Source organism: Ictalurus punctatus, chromosome 7 (assembly GCF_001660625.3).
Source record: "Ictalurus punctatus breed USDA103 chromosome 7, Coco_2.0, whole genome shotgun sequence".
NCBI lineage: Eukaryota > Metazoa > Chordata > Actinopteri > Siluriformes > Ictaluridae > Ictalurus > Ictalurus punctatus.
The window spans coordinates 30,164,553-30,184,585 of NC_030422.2; the positions used below are offsets into that span (position 1 = coordinate 30,164,553).

The window sequence follows — 20,033 nt, forward strand, 5'->3', positions numbered from 1 at the left end:
ATCCTACACGTAAATCCCATTTCATCCGGCCCGTTTCTTCCGGTTCCGTCACAGACACCGAGTCCTGTTTTGTCGTGCGTTTTCTATTTTCAAGGCGTATCGCTTCGAGTTTTCCTTCCCGACGCTTCTCCCTCGGGTCGACCCGTACGTTTTCATTTTGAGAACCCTGATCATTCCGTTTCTATCCGCACCTAATTTTAGACACGGCTGACTGCGAACGACCGACCATCATCTCCTCGGAGTTTTACAATCCTCTCCCGTCGTCCGAATCGACGCCGCTCTTGTCGAGGCCATGTTTCCTCTACTAACTGCACACTAATGAGCATTTTTCGATTCGTGCTGGTTTGTTTTAGAAATGCAAATTACCGGGTGATCATTATCCATATTATTTTATTTTTTAATTCCTCTACTTGATTTGTACCTTTTTTATTTTTATTTTTAAATGCCGTTAATTAAAATAATTGAATTTGTCTGAGGTATGTTTCATGAAGCCAGAATGTTCAGCTATTAAACAAAAAATAGTTCCGCGTCATCGTCCGCGACTCGTTTATCCGCTACGGAGTAAAACGGCCCGGTGAAGTGCAGCCATTCCGTGGTTTTTGCCGTGGGCCTGTAATGTCGTTTGTTTGCACTTGATTTCTTTATTCTGCTGATTCGAGGCGGTCTGAATTTCTTTGACGTCCAAGTCACGTCGCTTCCAGGGAAATCACCGCCAAGAATCGGGTCTTAAGCAAAAAGACGCTTCTTATTCTGCGTGTCGGTTCTCCTTTTACCCCAACCACAGAAACAGAAGTGACGGCTTTCCTGCGCTCTCTCTCTCTCTCTCTCTCTCTCTCTCTCTCTCTCTCTCTCTCTCTCTCGGACTCTGCGCCTGGGCGAGTGCAAAACTGCATCTGGTTAGAATTTCACACGCTGTAGTGTGTGTGGGGGGTAATGTTTAGTGGTTCTACCTCACATTTCTATACGGTGGAAGGAATAAGAATTAGCAGAATGTCCGCACTATGATTGATTAGATATAATCACGATCTGTACCTAATCCTGTAAAAAGACAGGCGGGTCGTATTATACGACTTGCGCGTGTGCACACAACTGCAACTTCACCTGTTCATTCCACTTTCTACTAGAAATATGTTCTGAATATTTACCCAGACACCACACACCATGGGTAGTCACGAGAAAGGAGCTGCGAAAGCTCACATCCTGTCAGTCAGAACGCAATCTCACAACGCTCTGTCGCGTTTAGTTCTCGTTCATTAGTCATCTCGCGATATATATATATGTGTGTGTGTGTGTGTGTGTGTGTTTCTCGAATCTCTCGTGGAATGCCTGTTTAACGACGGCTCTATGGTTTAAAGCTCTCTCTTCTTGTACGTTTAAAATGGTCTCGTGCCCTGCACGTCCCGCCGACACCATAAACGACGTGCATGTGATCTTGATGACAAATTGACCATTCAGATCAACTTTAACGAGACTCGCGTAACAATTCCCAAAGTGTCGCGTAACCTTATTTTAAAAACAAAAGAAAACGTGTTTAAAATAAATAAATAAATCCCGTAAACGGGTCTCTTCTTAAAATTCGCCAGCGTTTGCATGCTCGCAATCATTTGAAAACGGTATACACACAAGTACGTTTTCATTCGTTTTAAGAAGCGCTGTTTATTTGTTTGTTTGTTTGTTTGTTTGTTTATTTAAGATGCACCGAAAGTGTGTAACAGTTGCTTTTGTATTGTACGTGGACCGTCATGTCGCTGTGGGGAAGAACAACGCCATATACAGGTTGATTGATGATATAAAATGTTTACACGTAATAATTTTTTTTTTTTTTTTTTTACAATTTAGAAATCTTAAAAACAGTGCAAATCTGTATATTAGTAAAAAGATAAATGGGGGGAAAGTTGACATCACGTGTTAATATGCAATTCATTCATTTCTATTCAGTAAGTGCTTTATAGAGGTCAGGTGGAGGTGGAGCTGGAGGTTATTCTGGGAACACCAGGCCTGAGGTGGGAATGCACCCCGGTTTGCGAGGAACCCCGAGTTCAGGATCCGACCCCGGACCCCGTGCCACCCGTGAAAAGGTCCACGAAGCCGTCTAGCACAAACGACTTCCTTTAGACGTTGGAAGACAAGGTTTACAGTGCAGTCCGATTAAAGGGGCCGTATGTCGTTTTAGACACACCTGATGTCCGAGCGAAAATGACGTCTGACCCAACACGCTGTGGAGAAACTACAGTACATGTGCAGAGTAAGGTGCGTTTTAGGGAGGAAAAAAAAAAAAGTAGCTCTGATCCAGCTGTTGGGTGGAGCTAATTTCTGGGCCAGAAAGAAATGTAAAAAAAAAAAAGGCCTGAAACAAAAGAGGGGAAAAAATAGCATTTTGAATCGCAGTCTTTCTAATATAGGCTATGTCTGACATCATTATAAGTGTTGAAGCGCAGTTTAAAAAAAAAAAAAAAAAAAAAAAGACGGACCGCACCTTTAAAACTCTTTAACAGTCTGCAGCTGCTGGCTGAGGAGTTTGCAGCCGCTCTTGATGTGATCCAGGAGCTGGTGTCTGAGTTGCGCGACTTGGTCTCTGAGCGTTTCGGCGGCGCCGCGCAGCTCTCCGTTCTCCCCCGATAACCGGCTCACTCGCTCCTCCAGCCGCGCGAGCCGCTCCAGCTTCCGCTTCCGGCACTTAGAGGCGGCCACGCGGTTTCTCATGCGCTTCCTCTCGGCTTTGATCCTCTCCTGGTCCTCCATGTCGATGGGAGACAGCGGCGGCGTCTCGGGGACTTTCTGCGGCTCGTCCTTGTACGCGCCGAACTGCGCAGGAACGCACGGCGGCGGCGCGTCGGTGTACGCGTCCCACGTGTGGTTCAGATGCTCCGCAAACCCGGCGCAGGCGTGAGACGATCCCGGAGCCACAGGTCCGACGTCGTCGGGGTTACCGGACATCCTCTGCTGGCACTGAAACTCAGCCAGGGCGGCGAAGGCATCGTGCTCGTCCGCGGCGGGTTTTGGAGCGGGGAAAGCGCGCGCCGGACCGGAAGCCGGAGTCGTCGGAGCTGAGCCGTTGCAGGACTGGATGATGAGTCGCTCCAACTCCGGGGAGGTGAGTTTGAGTAAATTGAGGTCGGGGGACGTGAGCGTGAGCGCGTCGTGAGCGTCGGCGAGGTTCAGGGTCATGTTGCGCGTCAGGGCTTCGTATCCGTTCCCTCCTCCAGCCTCGCCGTGATGGTGGTGGTGGTGATGGTGAGGATGATGGTGGTGGTGGTGCTGGTTTAACACACCATCTAGAGCTTCATTATAAAACAATCCATCCATTTTTCAAAAGAATAAACAAACAAATACGGAAGATTTCTGCAGAAAGACGCGCGCGTAAAACCGATCCCCAAACCCGCGCACCTTAAAAAAGTTCCAGCCGATCACTCTGGCATCCGCTCATTAAAAACAACAACCGCAGCAACTTTTCAGGGAAAGTTTTCCTCCGTCTCGAGCAAGATCCTGAAACATCCTCTCACACTTCCGACGTGGAGACAAACTTTCCTGGTGGGTTGTTTTTTTGTTGTTGTTGTTTTTGTTTTTTCTTCTTTCTTCTTCTTCTTCTACTTCTTTCTTTCCTGGAGGCACGGCTCAGCTCGCGCACTGAAAATAAAGATGATGTCATGTCCAACAACACTCACTGGCCCACATGAGCGCGTGGGGTGGGGCTTCAGCCCTCCAAAACCACCCCAGCTCTCCAAAAGCACCCCCGCCCACCGCAATGCTTCATGGGATTAGGTAATGCGCTTATTCATTGAGCGGTGCACCTTGGGATTACGTATTGCACTGGAGGATCTGATTACTCGAGTTTAAGATGCAGTGGAGGGAGAAGTGTTTGCATCAGACGTGGGATAGATAGATAGATAGATAGATAAATAAATAAATAAATAAATAGGAGAAGTGAGATGTTTGTGTAAAGTTGTAATAAAGCAGTAGTGTAAAGGAGAAGAGTGGAACAAGTGAAATTCCAGCCCAAATGTACATGGAAGGTTCAAGGGGATGGGGGGGGGGGAGCGTACACAACACATTTGCTCTTATCCTCGTGTCCAGATGAGCTTCGTTTGTACGCTTTGTTCGCGTCTGTAACCCGCCGTGTGGCACGAACGCTTCAGCAGTTGCCCCGGCTGCACATCAACAAACACGTGGAGGTATTTGGCACATCGAGTCGAAATCTCCGCTCGGAACGTTTGAGCCAGACTGACTCCCCTCTCTCCGGGGAGGGGGTTTCTGCTGATTGTGTGAGGGAGATGTGATCACAGCTCCAGGGTTCGATGTACTGTAGTGTATAGGGTTTTCTCCAGTTTCCTCCCACCTCCAAAACCCTCGCTGTAGGTGCGCTGGCGCGTCTAAACGACCCCTTGTTGTGTGAACGATGCCACATCCAGACTGTACTCCTACCCCAGGATCAGTCTTCCCAGGATGCACTCCTGCAACCTTGAGGACGAACGAACGATAAACGGCGAGCGGAATCACGTGCATTAAAAAGAAACAAAAACAAAACAAAAAAACAACGGAAACAACGCCCTGAACCCGCACGTGTAAACTCGAGTGGGCACGCCACGACATACGGATAACGTGCGAGCACGTGCGAAAGAAATATTCGCACCATGTAGTTTCACGTGAAAACGACTCGGCTTTGTATAAATCACGTGCGAAAATAAAGAAATGAATCATTAAAACGTGCGGAGCTATGTAAATAAAGAAATCGCACGTGAAATTCGTGAATTCATCGTGTAAAAGAAAATTGAACAGAAATGACTTAAAAAGAAATGAATTAATGAATCATGTGCGAAAACAAGCGAATCACCTGGAGAGGGGGAGGGGAAATCACCTGGAGAGGGGGAGGGGAAATCACCTGTGAATAGATGAATCACGTGAAAAATCGTACGTGGAAGTAAATGAAGTGTGTGTAAAAACCACATGAAAGTACATTACCCAGGTGAGAAAATATGCATCGCGCATGGAAAATGAATGAATCGCACGTGAAAATGAACAAGTCACATGAAAATAACACGTAACAGCAAGCGAACCACGTGAAAATCACGTGAAAGAATTCGAGAAAAGAAATAAACGAATCACGTAAAAGTCACACATGATGATAAAGGCATCAGAGAAAAAGCACACAAATATAAATGAAACGTGTAAAAAAAAAAATCCACGCAAAACGCGTGAAAGATTTGAAGTGTTCGGAAATCACACGTGTAAAGTTGACGTGAATCGTGTGATTTTTGTGTAAAAGCTGCCGGAGTAGGCCACTTTTCAATCCCCCTGTAATGAACTCATTTTCCTTTGTCATGAAGAGACGGAGATACTCACACTCCTGCACTACTGTCTACAGTCCTGTCTGACTGCACGTCTCTGATGAATCACTCCAGTGAATCACCGAGACGACTCGGCTTTTCATAAACGCCTACGACTTCATGTGCTGGCAGGTTTTTATGAGATTCTGTACTTTAACAGCTCGGGATAAAAATCTGGCTGTTTGTTAGTTGATGTAAAATATTCGAATGTAATCAGATTATCCGAACGGCCTCGTGAATCGGTTTAAAATTGACTCCCTGGATCATTTTTTTTTTTTTTAAGTATTAATTATATTTATGAACTAGAGATGTACAGGGTATCATACACTAACAGCAATGCTTCATAGTAAACTAAATCCATACATGTTTATTAAATGGAAGTGTTAAAAGAAATAACGATGAATAATATATGGAAAGTAAAGTCATTATCACACGTGGTATAGATAAACAATTCATGTAGTATAGTTTTAAACAATGGGCTCATTTTTTATTTGACAGTTTTGACCATTTTAGCCTGGAATCTTTCAAAATGATAGATAGATAGATGGATAGATATTAATTCATTCACTTTTCAACGCACATTTATTATTTTATTAAAATTATTTCTTCTTCTTCAATATTAATGCACACCTTTTTTTTCAAACAACAATAATACCAACAATGCAGACTAATTTATTTATTCCTTTATTGGTTTGTTTCTTTGTTTGCTTCACGTCTGTTTTATTAATTTAAATCCTTTTGAATCCTCTCCCCCTGGCGTGGCGGTGGCTGAGTGACGTCATCTCCCTGTTTTTCTGCTCCGCGGTTTGCTCCTTCTCTCTCGCCGTAGCTCGAAGTCTGTCCTGATCCTGCTAGCGTTTGGGGTTTTTGTGCTTTAAAACCAGCGCGTCTTATTTCCCGGTAAAATAATCGATTTAACGAATCCCTCTGGTATAAACGCTGTTTTTAAAGCATGTTTATAAAAATATGTAGACATTTGAACAACTTTACTGTGCTTTATTGTTCTGTGTTTATCTCTTCAGCCGGCTTGATGTTCAGTATTCGCAATTTAAGGGACCGTCTCTAAAGTTACAGACGACATTGATATACACGTTTCTAACCACAATAGCATCTCAAGACCATGACTTACAGTCACAAAAACAACGGGAAAGTGTTCCTGTAGATGTCAGCTGTAACACTGGCCTTTCAGATCAGGAGGTCAAGAGCTGCCAATGCCAAGCTACCACTGCTGGGCCCTTGAGCGAGGCCCTTAACCCTCAACTGCTCAGCTGTATAAATGAGATAAACGGAAGTCGCTCTGGGTAAGGGCGTCTGACAAAAATGCCATCAAATTATATTTAACCCTACAATACATGAAGCAAAAAACCTACACGAATGTACAAAGGGGGTCAAAACGACCCGTATTGGAAGTAATCATTTTCTTCACACACAAAAAAAGTCCTATTAATGAAATAATTAAAAGTACTGACAATACACAATAATCACAGATAAAACTGTGTAGGGATCTGTGTGTAGAGAGAGAAACTAAGTGATTACTGAGCAATTTGATAAGCTTATTGTTGTTATTATTATTATTATTATTATTATTACCATTTTTCAGCCGTTCTATGTCTGAGAAGCAGTTCAACAGGGCTCACAAGGTTCACTGGAAATGCAGCCTATGTAAATAATGTTGAATTCCTTTGGCTCCCATCCACAATCTGTCTGAACATGTACATAAATAAATGCAACCGTAGACAGTTTTTTCGTTCGTGCATCCCTGACACCTAGATGAACACTTTACAGTTGTTTTCGTGACTGTAAGTCATTCCCTTCAAATGCTTTTGAGCTTTAAACGATGGGACGTTTTGTGTACGAGTCCATTCAGCGGTGAAATGTCCATTTTTACATAGGATTCGGCAGTTTATTTGATTAAATATCGAAAATCTAAAAGACGTGCATTATACACCTTGGTGAATACTATACGGTTGGTTTTATGACTGTAAGGCAGATGCTGTTGGAGTTAGAAACGTGTATACCGATGTCGTATGTAACTTTAGAGACGGTCCCTTAATTTGAAGTCCAGAGTCCAGCCAACTTTACTCCGTTCAGCAAGTAAAAACAATGCTTCCGTTATTTTAACTCTAATTAGAGAGACTTTGGGGGAATTTTTATTTTTTGTTTACCCTTGTTTCAGGTGTATTATTTATTTATTTTATTTTTAAATGGGGGGGGGGGGGGGGGGAAGAAAGAAGTTCTTCCTGAACGTTCATGTCGAACTGAATGACGTTGGTCACATGACCAGCCGGGCCACCTACTGAAAACATGCTTTCATATCAAATTAAAACAAAATGGTTTTATTCATAACTTTATATTTCAGTCGAAAAACAAACAAACAAACAAACAAAAAGAATTCATGCCTACTCGTTTAAAGCTTTACAAACCGCTGACACTGGAGACTCCTTCCTTAAATGTTGACCGAACATGTCTTCGTTAGCGAGGCGTTTTTGTACGTGTATCAGAGTCATGTCACTGAAGTGTTATTCCGGAGCGTGAGAGACACGTTAAGAGCGTTCGGGTCAGGTGATGGACAGGGCTGCTGTTTCAGGTCGTGACGTTAACCCTCTGCGTGTTGTGTGTCTGTTTGATATCACACGTGTGTGTGTTTATACGCAGACGGTTCGATGACGAGCACTTCTTCGTCCGGAGACGATCGGTGTTACGTGGGCGTGGACGCGGGCAGCGGCAGCGTTCGAGCTGCGCTGGTTTCCCGCGACGGCCGTGTTACAGCCGTGGCCGAGGAGCCCGTGCACATCTGGCAGCCTCAGGCAGATCATTACGAACAATCTTCCGACGACATCTGGAGGAAATGCTGCAGCACTGTGAAGGTACAAAAGACATGGTGCATGGGTGTATCCTCTGTAGCTCCGCCCACAAGTGTTTTATTCCCAATATATACCTCAGTGTCTGATTACAAATGTGTGTGTAATCTTTCTCTCTCTCTCTCTCTCTCTCTCTCTCTCTCTCTCTCTCTCTATCTCATCGTAGAAAGTGACCGAAGGCATCGCGAAGGAGCGAGTGCGAGGGATCGGGTTCGATGCCACGTGCTCGTTGGTGGTTCTGGACCAGAACTTTCAGCCTGTAGCTGTTAATAAAGATGGTTAGTAGCTCAGAAGGGGTGTGTGTGTGTGTGTGTGTGTGTGTGTGTGTGTGTGTGTGTGTGTGTGTGTGTGGGGGTGTGTGCGCGCGCGCGCGCAGCCGAGTTCTTCATCCTGAAATGTCCGCGTCCGTCAAGAACGCCATCTGGAAGGCATCGTCTGAAAATTGCGAAACATTTATTGCTATTGAAAACACTAACAGCTGGAGGCGTGGCCCAGCAAGAGTTCTGCTAAGGTCTCTGACATTCAGACAGTCAGCTCCAGAATTATTGGCACCCTCGGGGAAAAAAACGCGTAGAAGAACTCTCAGCCTAAACCTGTGAGAGAAACGTAACCTTAAATCGAAGTGAAATTTTCCGTACCGTCAGCCGCGCTCTTTAGTTGCTAAGCGACCTCACAGACAAAGCCGAGTGTACTCTACAGGACAAATGACTTACTGGTTTAAACCCAGGCACTTTATCCGTGGTGCCGTCACATATAATAAAAAAAATGAATGATTTTATTCATCTGGAACTCTAAAACAAATCAGAGAAAGCGAGCGTTTCCTCCATGTCGGGATGAAGGAGAGTAGTACAGGGTGTAATCATAATATTACCAGCTGTGCAGTCAGGACGTGTGGGGCAGCTCATGCAGTGCGTAAAAAGGATGGCAGGGCTGGTAACATCATGCCACGGTGTATCGTGGGGACGTAAGATCACGTAGGAACGACAGAATCATTATATCCCACAAGCCTACTCCTGCACGAGCTGGAGAATACCGAGCAACCATCCTTCCCAAGGGTGCCAATAGTTTTGTAGCTGACTATGTTTAATTTATTTAAATTACAGCGTGTTTAGGGTGCGAATTTTCTTCCATCACTGCAGTGCTCCATATTCTAGACATTAAAGCCCCAAATGAAGATCCTTTTACGGAATAAATAATAATAATAAGTTCATGTCAAATTTGCATATGTAAATGATCGTGATATGCCGTCAATTAGGAGAATGCCGCATTAAAGGTTCTAAATCGTGCCGCATGTTCCCACCCATGTCACTCCCGCCGTCTTCCATGTTCCCGTCAGGTGTCAAGGAGAGGAACGTGGTGATGTGGATGGACCACAGAGCGACGGAACAAGCGTCCCGCATCACAGCCACTTCTCACCGAGTCCTGAGCGCCGTCGGCGGCGTGATGTCTCCCGAGATGCAGCCGCCCAAGTTACTGTGGCTGAAAGAGGTGACGCAGCTCGCCTCACGTTTCTCTCCATAAACACCGTCGTAACCGCCGCCCGCGTGACATCAGAGCGACACGCAGCCGCTAAATTCTCTCGGATCCTGTCTCACTGTGTCCGTGTTCCCGTTAGAACCTGAGGGAGCGCTGCTGGAAGGAAGCCGCACACTTCTTCGACCTGCCAGACTTTTTATCCTGGAAGGCAACAGGTTCGCTGGTGAGGTGAGGGTTTTCTTCACACACACACACACACACAGTCCTCTCCGAAAGTATTGGAACAGCAAGTCCAATTCTGTTGTTTTCGCTGTACGTCAAAGATCGAGATCGAAAGGTGGATATGAGACGAAAGGTCAGACTTTCATTTCCTGGTATTTACGTCTAGACGCGTTAAAGAGCTTAGAACGTGGTACGTTTGGTATCAGACCACCCGGTTTGCGTAGCCGAGCAAAAGTATAGGAACGGATAGTCTAGTCTAATTTCACTGACGTCACCAGACTGTCTTCATTGGGGTTCTTTTCAAGGCTTTTACTGCAAATTCTTTCAGTTGTTGTTGGTTTCAGGAGGTTCCTCCCTTCAGTGTCCTCTTCAGGGGTGAAATGCTGCTCAGTTAGATTAAGGTCTGGAGATGGAGTCTAAAACCTTCCACGTCCTCCCCCTCCCGATCAAGTCCTTTGTTGAGACGGCGGTGTGGTTTGGATCGCCGTCCTGCTGCGCGATGAAGTTCCTCCTGATCATAGTCGTTTGCACGTCTCTGTGTAAACCGGCAGACGGGACGTTCCTGTAGACGTCTGAATTCGTTCGGCCGCTCTCGTCACGAGTTCCGTCATCAGTGAAGATTAGGGAGAATGTCCCAGAAGCAGCCGTGCGGCCCCGATCCACGACGCTACCTCCACCACGTTGCACAGACGAGCTCGTATGTTTTGGATCTCGAGCAGATCCTTTCTTTCTCCACACTTTGGCACTTTTCCATCACTTTGGTGGAGCTTCGTCTCGGTTCCAGAACTTTCCAGGCTCTTCTACGTGTTTCTTTGGGAATTCCAGTCGATTTATAAATACGAGGAAATGAAAGCTGAAAGTCCGATCGATCGTCTCGTGTTCGTCTCTTGAGCTCACACCAGAAAACGGTCGAACTGGCCTTGCTGCTCCAGTCGTTTGGGAGAGGACTGAATTTAACCGAACCTGTCGAGATGCGGCCGTGTGTGTACGGGTGTGTTTCCGTCTTTCGGTACTCGGTATTGTTTTCGGCGTCTCTCGGGCTTCGTTATGTGACACAGATTTGTTTTTGTTCTTTAGCTCGGATCGGATATGTTTGACTTTGCCGGTCCGTGTTCGTCTTTGATATCTGTAATGAGAATGCACCAGTCGTCTCGATCAGGCCTTCCGCTGGACTTGTTGTTGTTGTTGTTGTTGTTTTGTTATTGTAAGTGTGTTGGGGAAAAAAAAAGCCACGTAACTTCCTGTCTTATCCATTCTCTTTATGATCCAAATCAATCTAGCTACTTTACATACGAAAGGTCTGATTTAGAACAGATCGGATTTTTGCCCACACGGTCCTGAAAAAGAAATCCGATTTCTTTTGGATGAAGAGAAGAGCGCTTGAGGCTGGGTATGTTTGTCACATGACTTTGTGCTTGCATAGTTCACACACTCCGTCCACACACACACGCAGTTTGCAAGTTACATACCGCTGCTTTAAAGTCTTCTACAGGTCACTGGTTTAATAGTGTATCCGGGTGTGTTCTGAGTAAACGAGTAAAACCGTGGGCCGACTCTTGTGTATCTCTGTCTTCACACCTCTCCGCTGTGTCCTAGATCACTGTGCACGGTGGTGTGTAAGTGGACGTATTCGCCGCCGGACGGCTGGGACGACAGTTTCTGGGCCGCCGTCGGTCTCCAGGACTTGATGGAGAACAATCATTCAAAAATGGGTAAGACGTGTTTAAAACACAAAGCACGGTGCTGTATAACCCGTATCGGTGATCCTCAACCGCACCCACGGGTGATGCGGAGCACTGACTCCTGACTGGAAAGAGATCCTCTACACCCTCACCTGTCTGATCTACGTCCATCACTGACAATAAATAATCATGCACTGAAAACTGATGATCAAAAGATTACATCAGACCGATTCGTCAAGACCCGACAAAACCAAACACCGCTTAGCGATCTCGACTAGACACGACCTGCAGATATTTCCACAGAGAAGCAGGACATGGACACGATCTTCTCTCCCTCTCTTTTTTCTCTTCCTCTCTTCTGTCTCTCGCTCTCTCTCTCTTTTTCTCTTTTCTCTCTCTCTCTTTTCCTCTCTTCCTCTCTTCTGTCTCTCACTCTCTTTTTTCTCTTCCTCTCTTCTGTCTCTCGCTCTCTCTCTCTTTCTCTTTTCTCTCTCTCTCTTTTCCTCTCTTCCTCTCTTCTGTCTCTCACTCTTTTTTCTCCCTCTTTTCTCTCTTTTTCTCTTTTCTCTCTCTCTCTCTTTTCCTCTCTTCCTCTCTTCTGTCTCTCACTCTTTTTTTCTCTTCCTCTCTTCTGTCTCTCACTCTTTTTTCTCTTCCTCTCTTCTGTCTCTCGCTCTCTCTCTCTTTCTCTTTTCTCTCTCTCTCTTCCTCTCTTCCTCTCTTCTGTCTCTCACTCTTTTTTCTCCCTCTTTTCTCTCTTTTCTCTCTTTTTTCTCTCGTCTCTCCTCTCTCTTTTCTCTTCTCTCTCTTTTCTCTCTCTCTTTTCTATTTTTTTCTCTTCTCTCTCTTATCTCTCTTTTCTCTCTTTTCTCTCTCTCTTCTGTCTCTTTTCTCTCTCTTTCCTCTCACTTCTCTCTTCTTTCTCTTTTCTCTTTTTTCTCTCGTCTCTCTCTCCTCTCTTTTCTCTCCTCTCTCTTTTCTCTCCTCTCTCTTTTCTCTTCTCTCTCTTTTTCTCTCTCTCTTTTCTATTTTTTTCTCTTCTCTCTCTTCTCTCTCTTCGCTCTCTTTCTCTCTCTCTCTCTTTTCTCTCTTTTTTTCTCTTCTCTCTCTTATCTCTCTTTTCTCTCTCTCTCTTTTTCTCTTTTCTCTCTCTTTTCTTTCTTTTTTTTCTCTTCTCTCTCTCTTTTTTCTCTTTTCTGTCTCTCTTCCTCTCTTCTGTCTCTCGCTCTCTCTCTTTTTCTCCCTCTTTTCTCTCTTTTCTCTCTCTTTTCTCTCTCTGTTCTCTGTCTCTTTTCTCTCTCTCTTTTCTCTCACTTCTCTCTTCTTTCTCTTCTCTCTTTTTTCTCTTTTCTCTCTCTCTCTCTCTCTCTCTCTCTCTCTTTTCTCTCACTCTTTCTCTCTGTCGAAGTTAAGACAAAAAGCGCAGCTCGTCATGTTACCGAGAAACCACGAAGAAAACAGCATGGACCGTCCCGTCCCGTCCCGTCCCGTCCCGTCCCGAAGACATCAGACAACTTCAGGGCTGACACTGGAGACTCCTTCCGTGTCCTTACTAAAAACCTTGTTATGCTATTAACTGCTTCCTTAAATATATTTTCTGCTTCTTAATTAAGGACACAACGGAGAGACAGAACTCATGACGTCATCTGTATTTTTAAATAAAATAAAATAATAATCCGATACGTCGGTTTAAACTGCGTATTTGTTTGTTTTCTATTGGTTTATGGGAGATCGTAAACCTGTGATCGACGCGTGTCCGGTTCAGTACTCTACCGTACCGACCTAACAGAACGGCTTGGAAAAACATTTACATCAGCACTGTTTGACTCCGCCCCCTCTTACGCTTACACGGGCTCACGGATGCCCCTGATTGGCCACACGTGTTGAAATACAGCCGGGCCATTTCGGAGGCAGACGTGTGTAACTCTTTGACCCTGTGTCCCTGTCACGTGCAGGGGAGCGGACGTGTTGTCCCGGCAGCCCGCTCGGAGGAGGACTGACTCCGGAGGCAGCCGCAGAGTTGGGTCTGGAGCCGGGAACAGCTGTGGGAGCGTCTCTGATCGATGCCCACGCAGGAGGACTGGGTCGGTTATACCGTATATATATATATAAACATGTATATGATATTTCTGCTGATTAACCACTAGAGGGCTGGGTATTAAAGCTCGGTGAGGCATCGTGGGAGACGTGGAAAGAAATGCAGTCGTATTATGAAGATGGTTCTTCCGGTTTGTCCTCGTTTTCTAGGCGTCATCGGGGCGGATGTAAGCGGCCATCAGTTGCCGTGTGAAAATCAGCCAATCACGTCGCGCCTTGCTCTGATCTGTGGAACATCGTCCTGTCACATGGCTGTGAGTTTATAGCTAATAGTAATGTGTGTGTGTGTGTGTGTGTGTGGGAACTAAATAATAATGGATATAGTGTCAAATGTCCTCACAAGATGCTTTGTTTTAAATGTAACTTTAAAAAAAACACTAAACGAGGAAGAATATTGTGCTGAGGTTAAGGTGTGTGTGTGTGTGCATGTGTGTGTGTGTGTTGCAGGTGAGCCAGAAGCCTCTGTTTGTTCCAGGTGTGTGGGGTCCGTACCTGTCCGCCATGGTACCGGAGCTGTGGCTTAACGAAGGCGGTCAGAGCGCTACGGGGAAACTGGTCAGTCCGAACGCGTCCGCGTAAAGACGTCGTAACGCAGCTCTCTGTGAACGTGTGATCGGATCGAGTAATCGGATATCGGCGGACGTTTCGTCATCCTGCGTAATATAGAAGCGTGATCAGAACCTCCCCATGTGAACAGGTTTTCCAAGGGCAAGGTGGTATTAATCACAAAGTATACTACGTGGCCAAAAGTTTGACATAAAGTTTTAGTCCCCTGTTTGCCGTTGCAACGCGCTTCACTCTTCCGGGAAGGCTTTCCACGAGATTTCGGAGCGTGGCTGCGGAGATTTGGGGTCATTCAGCCACAAGAGCGTCCGTGGGGTCAGGAAATGACGTCACACGCGGGGGTCTGGGGTGTGTTCAGGTCAGGGCTCTGTACGGGACACTCGAGATCTTAGTTCCAGCGAAGGGAGACTGTACTCTACAGCGTACAGACGCAATCGTTTGGGGGACGAACGACACGTGGGTGCGACGGTCAGGCGTCCACATACTTTTGGACATATCGTGTATAAACAGGGCTTATAGATGTGTTTTGTTTTGTTTTTTTTCTTGTTCCCCCTCCAGATTGATCACGTGGTGACGGGACACGCCGCTTTCTCTCAGTTAAAGGAGCGAGCGGAGAACAGGTACGTGTTTGTCCCTCGGTTGAGTCGCTAAACATGTTTTAATAAACGAGTCTCAGACTTATCGGCCCCGGTACTGCTTGCGCGTTGGTCTCGCTAAATACGCTCGTGCTCTCGACTGAGAGTCCGTATAAATCCCTTCGTTTAGGAAACGGGCTAACGGTGTCTACGTGAATATATGTAGCCTGAAAAGCGACGTGACGCTTCGTGATGTCGCTCTCGGCTAGTCGCGGTCTTGGACCGGACACTCGCGCTCTTGACTCCAGCCCTACCGCAGACTGTTTACATTTAAACGTACACGGTGATCCATGCACGGAGGATCCTGATAAAACCCTCATTTCTTAAAAAAGCGTAATATATCACAATATACACTATATTATAATTATTTATATATATATATTATATATCATATGGCCCAGGCCGACATCCAGGATCTCATTTTGAAGTGTATATAGTTTAATGTCTCTTTGTTTTTTGTTTTTTTTTCCCCTTCTTTTCAGTGGAGTGCATATTTACTCTTTCCTGAACGGCCACCTGGAGGAAATGGCCAAAGACCTGAGGAACCCGGACGAACTGACCACCGGCCTGCACGTCTGGCCCGATTTCCACAGCAACCGGTCTCCTCTCGCTGACCAGAGCCTAAAGGGCATGGTGAGCACCGATTTTAAAACTTTACAAGCTTTAACGTGACGTTTAATCGAAAGCGGAGGCGGGGACTGAAATGCAGTGAGTGAGAACGGTTTATAAATATTTATTTATTTATTTATTTATTTCATCGAAATCATTTTTCTATGAGGAATAATTTAATAATAAAATCTGGGGATTTTCGTTATTATTATTTGTATGTATGGTTGTGATTTGATTGATATGTTGTTTGTTTGTTTGTTTGTTTTATTTTCTTCATTCCGTCGGTGTATAGTGCGTGTGTGAATGATTTTCTTCCTGCTCTGTGCAGGTTATCGGACTGTCTCTGTCTCGGACGCTGGACGACTTGGCCCTGCTTTACCTCGCTACTCTACAGGCTACTGCTGTGAGTTTAAGTGAGATTTGATCCTAACCCTGTAAACACGAGCACAGCCCACACAGCCCGGGGTTATTCGGTGCGCGGGTTCTGATTGTTGCTCGTCACAGCTCGGCACCAGGCACATCCTGGACGCGATGAGGGACGCGGGACACGACATCACGACCTTGTTCCTGTGTGGAGGGCTCAGTAAGAACGCTCTGTTCGTGCGCATGCACGCCAACGTCACGGGTAAGCGCTCCCTCGCGCCGGGTTAGTAAATAAACCGACCGTCGGAGTACACCGTGCTGTCGAATTCCGCTTTTTGATTGGTCAGAAAGTTACAGAACTGTTTCTTCTAATTCTCCTTCATCTCTCTCTCTCTCTGTGTATAATGTGCAGGTTTGCCAGTCGTCCTGGCCGCAGAGAGAGAGGCCGTATTGGTCGGTGCTGCAGTTCTGGGGGCCTGCGCCTCGCGGGACTACACCTCCATTCAGGTACGCTTACAATAAGAACTTCATCATCATCATCATAGCTTCTCATATACCCTCACTGTCTATCTGTACACCTGCACGTTCATTCGTTTTTCCAATCGGCCAATCATATGGTACTCTAGCAGCTCAAACACCAACTGGGCGTTGATCCCGGTCTTCAGCTTTTCAGTTTGAGTGACTCATGCGTGACGGGCGTGGAACCCCGGTGTGGTCGTCCGCTGCTGTAGCCCAGCCACCTCGTGTCGTGACGTGACGTGACGTGACGTGAGATGCTTTTCTGCTGGGTTTATTTATTTAAATATACACGCGTATGCACTAACTAGGATGTGTTTTTTCCTTTTCACTGTCAGCAAGGGAGTGAGGAGAAGAGGGAGGGAGTGGGGGGGGTTACTTAGCACACTAAACAGTAAAGCGCACTTATTTCATGTAGTGTGTCTCGCAGGAGGAGTGGCCTCGGTACTCCGTCTACGACTCTGACGTGTACGTATACGCCCGAGTGTATGCTGAGCGCACGTTAACGATTACGTGCGAGTCGGAACGTCCGCGCCGTGCGTAAGAAACCACTGACCTACATCACAAGAACCTTCATTAGGTCAACATCCTAAATCTGAGTAAAGATCAACAAAAGGGCGAATTTGTGCTGAAGTTTGAAGTTTTTCTCCTGATGATGGGGGAAAGAAGAGCACTCTAAATGGTGTCGAACGTGCGTCACGTGACACCTGCTCGGCTAAATCTGATGTGTCGCCGTGCTGGTTTTTTTTTTTTCAGGAAGCCATGGAGAAAATGGCCAGAATAGGAAAAGTGGTCCGACCGAACCTCGAGCTCGAGAGGTGAGAGATCTGGGTTTACAGTTCAAACATTTCTAGACTGACGGAGTGAAGTACGGAATAAAGCACAGTGCCACGCAGTTATGGGAAAATCATCAACGGCGGGGTGGTGCGATGAAGCCGTGGCACTCTTACCACCTCGTAGTCGATCACTTTCCCGTAACGGTACGTCTCGGCGTGTTCTATTCCTCTTATACCGCAGCACCTTTTAACGTTGTGGAGCGTCTACGGAACGGATTCGTTCCCGCCATCACTCGCAGCGATAAATTACTGTCCGGGCTGCTGCTTAATCCATGCACGATTTCTGACCAATCAGAGTTGAGAATCGAACAGCACTGTGTAGTATAAATTTACATATTGGGCGGGGAGGGGGGGGGGATTTTCATTTATCTCTAACTACACAAGGTTTGCATCTCGCAAATAAAATTCACGTATATAGTAAATTCAATGTTTATTCATGTTTCCGGAGTTTTTTTTAAAATTATTATTTATTTATTTATTTTTTATCGCATATCATACTGTCCTTTTGATATGAAAGCGCTATCTACCGTCGTCTTCTTAGCGAATAGCGGTCGGCTTAAAGAAGGACGTGCGTTCGGTACAAGCCTGCGCGCGAGTGTTTCCCAAAGGGCCTTTGTTGTCGGAGATTTAACGAACGCGTTGTAAGTCGTCACTCGTCGGCTCCGCCCACAACGAGTCTGGAGAAAAGTCACACGAGTCGATTTACGGTGTGGAGACGAATCAAACCGATAGATCAGCGACTTAATGGGTCAGGTTACTCGTTAGTTTCTGAACACGTGTACGTACTTACGCTAGAATTTACGGACAGGTTTGCGTACAGCGTAAAGTTACGAGCGATGTTCGGGTGACGGTTATGGATTTACGAAGGTTCTAGCGAACGAGATAACGAGGTACATAAGGAATGGGTCGGGTCGCTCGTTAGTTTCCGGACATGTTCGAGTACTACGTTAGTTACGGAGGGTTTGGGGAAACACTCGTTAATTAAAGAACGTTCGGACAAAAGGGATAATGAAGTACGTATTGTTCCGAATGTTTCGGGGAAATCCACCCCGGTTAGTTTTGTTCTGATTGACAGGAGAGAGAGTGTACGCCCCTCCTACACAGAGAGCGCAGCCAATCGCCGCCCGGGAGCCCGGGTATCTTTACCACCACTCATGAAAGATGACTGACCCCGGATGCACTCTGTGTTCATTCTGAAGTGATTTTGAATGCTTCGGTTTTGCTGCGGTTTAGTCGGACGCTCAGCGTTCATTCAGCCGATAGAATACACCTGTGGTTTTCACACCTCTCAGTAAAACCCTCTGATCTACCTGAGACCATTTGTGAACGTTCATCCATTCACTAACCCGCCTTACATCCCAGCGCCGATGTCATCTGCATTCTGATTGGCTGGCGATTCATGCTCTACAGCTGCAGCTCTGACGGTAGTCCGGGTTTGTTTCGAAGCGTTACGGTTTCTATAGTAACGGCTCGCACAGGGGTTTCTGTTACGGACGACGTTACACCCTTTTAGAAAGAGAAAAGGGGCCGGTGAAGGAGCGGCGGTTCTATAGCCGAGAACAGGAAGTCACTCGGAACCGTGCAGGTTCCACGGCGTTAAACGTAACTGTAAACGGATAGAAAGTTCGACGTGTCGTTCGTTAATCGGTTTAAAAAAAAAAAAAAAAAAGGGAAACTGCGGTTTGAGAGGAATAAAACATCTCGGGGTTTATTTATTCACGTACGCACTTCCTGTTATTCTGCTTAGTCACTACTGTTCCGTCGATTACTTTCCTGTAACGGCAGGAAAGTTTTTCTCCTTCGTATAAATTCAGAAAACTGCCTGATGAATGTGTGTGTGTGTGTGTGTGTGTGTGTGTGTGTCAGCTTTTACAGGAAGAAGTACGCCGTGTTCCTGCGGCTGTTCGCCCATCAGAGAGAGTACGCGGCGCTGATGAGCGACGGCCGCACCGACGCTGACGTGTTCACGCCTCTCAGGAAGTGAAAGTCTGGCCTGGTGAACACGCTGCTGCAGTTTCCTCTGTGGGCATCGGATCCGACGCTGCGCTGCTTCTACTGCTGCTCGTTTCGTCTCTCGAACACGAGCGTGTCGGCAGCATGAATTTAGAGCTCTTTATCTATTTATATATATATATATATATATAAATAAACCATGGTCCGATTGAGATGTTTGATAGTCAGAAGATGTAGATGTTGAGTTAAATCATTCCTGCTAGCTCAGCTCTCAGCGTGGTTAATGCTGACAGAAGCAGAGGTGTGTGTGTGTGTGTGTGTGTGTGTGTGTGTGTGTGTGTGTGTGTCTGAACTGACAGGCTGAAAGCCACAAAGCCATCCAGTTAAAAGAGTAAATGGTTTAAGGCCTACACGAATCCTCCAGCAGCTGAGCGAGCGATCTGCTTCGAGCACAGCGATGGAAACGTCGAGCGATGACACACCAGCGTTCACGTCCTTCACCCCCTTCCCTACAGAGCGCCCGTCCGCGCTCGCATCCTCTCACGGGCTGGTAGGCATGACATGACACGACCTGGGGGATTCTCACCCGTCCGCGTTCGTACGCCGGACGTGCACTGCGTAAGATTTCGGTACAGTAATCGAAAGACCGGTGTACGAGGACGCTCGCAGGAGGAGCGGGTAATAATTCAAACCAGGACGCGACTCGAAATACGCCGGAGGTTTAGAGGACGCCGGTTCGGACTTGTTACAGGAAGTAACACCTTTACTGGTACGAGTGATTATTTCCTGTGTCGGTGGTTTCCTTCTAAAGAACCCACCCACGTCACAGGGTGAAAGTGCAGCACGACCCCCACGATGTCACGGGCATGGAAAAACCTCGCTCATCCGTTTTCTG

General features: G+C 46.2%; 2 protein-coding genes across 7 annotated transcripts; one reads left to right on the forward strand and one right to left on the reverse strand.

Moving 5' to 3' along the window:
* Positions 1 to 1,849: 1,849 nt before the first annotated feature.
* LOC108267848 (transcription factor Jun) lies at positions 1,850 to 3,673 on the reverse strand. 2 transcript variants are annotated; one of them, XM_017472307.3, is made up of 2 exons: positions 2,477 to 3,673; positions 1,850 to 2,347 (listed from the first exon to the last, which is right to left on the reverse strand). In XM_017472307.3, exon 1 carries the CDS (start codon positions 3,304 to 3,306, stop codon positions 2,479 to 2,481), a length of 828 nt encoding a protein of 275 aa, XP_017327796.1. In that variant the 5' UTR covers positions 3,307 to 3,673; the 3' UTR covers positions 1,850 to 2,347; positions 2,477 to 2,478. The 2 variants fall into 2 exon arrangements, with proteins under 2 accessions (XP_017327796.1, XP_047012911.1); XM_047156955.2 differs by having other exon boundaries at positions 1,850 to 3,281; positions 3,388 to 3,672.
* On the forward strand, positions 2,955 to 19,350 carry fggy (FGGY carbohydrate kinase domain containing). 5 transcript variants are annotated; one of them, XM_017472304.3, is made up of 16 exons: positions 2,955 to 3,094; positions 7,980 to 8,191; positions 8,352 to 8,463; positions 9,522 to 9,673; positions 9,801 to 9,889; positions 11,480 to 11,595; positions 13,521 to 13,649; positions 13,813 to 13,916; positions 14,110 to 14,217; positions 14,785 to 14,846; positions 15,344 to 15,494; positions 15,799 to 15,873; positions 15,975 to 16,095; positions 16,246 to 16,340; positions 17,106 to 17,167; positions 19,052 to 19,350. In XM_017472304.3, exons 2-16 carry the CDS (start codon positions 7,988 to 7,990, stop codon positions 19,167 to 19,169), a joined length of 1,698 nt encoding a protein of 565 aa, XP_017327793.1. In that variant the 5' UTR covers positions 2,955 to 3,094; positions 7,980 to 7,987; the 3' UTR covers positions 19,170 to 19,350. The 5 variants fall into 5 exon arrangements, with proteins under 5 accessions (XP_017327793.1, XP_017327792.1, XP_017327795.1 ...); XM_017472303.3 differs by lacking the exon at positions 2,955 to 3,094 and adding an exon at positions 6,093 to 6,224; XM_053681633.1 differs by lacking the exon at positions 2,955 to 3,094 and adding an exon at positions 6,381 to 6,625.
* The last annotated feature ends 683 nt before the right edge of the window (positions 19,351 to 20,033 follow it).

What these genes read in the sequence shown, in the direction of transcription:
- fggy (XM_017472304.3), top strand. Translation starts at nt 7,988, where the DNA reads ATGACGAGCACTTCTTCGTCCGGAGACGATCGGTGTTACGTGGGCGTG. An exon ending in TGCCCACGCAGGAGGACTGG is followed by an intron (nt 13,650 to 13,812) that starts GTCGGTTATACC and finishes CTCGTTTTCTAG; the next exon opens with GCGTCATCGGGGCGGATGTA. An exon ending in CTACTCTACAGGCTACTGCT is followed by an intron (nt 15,874 to 15,974) that starts GTGAGTTTAAGT and finishes TGCTCGTCACAG; the next exon opens with CTCGGCACCAGGCACATCCT.
- LOC108267848 (XM_017472307.3), bottom strand. Translation starts at nt 3,306, where the DNA reads ATGGATGGATTGTTTTATAATGAAGCTCTAGATGGTGTGTTAAACCAG.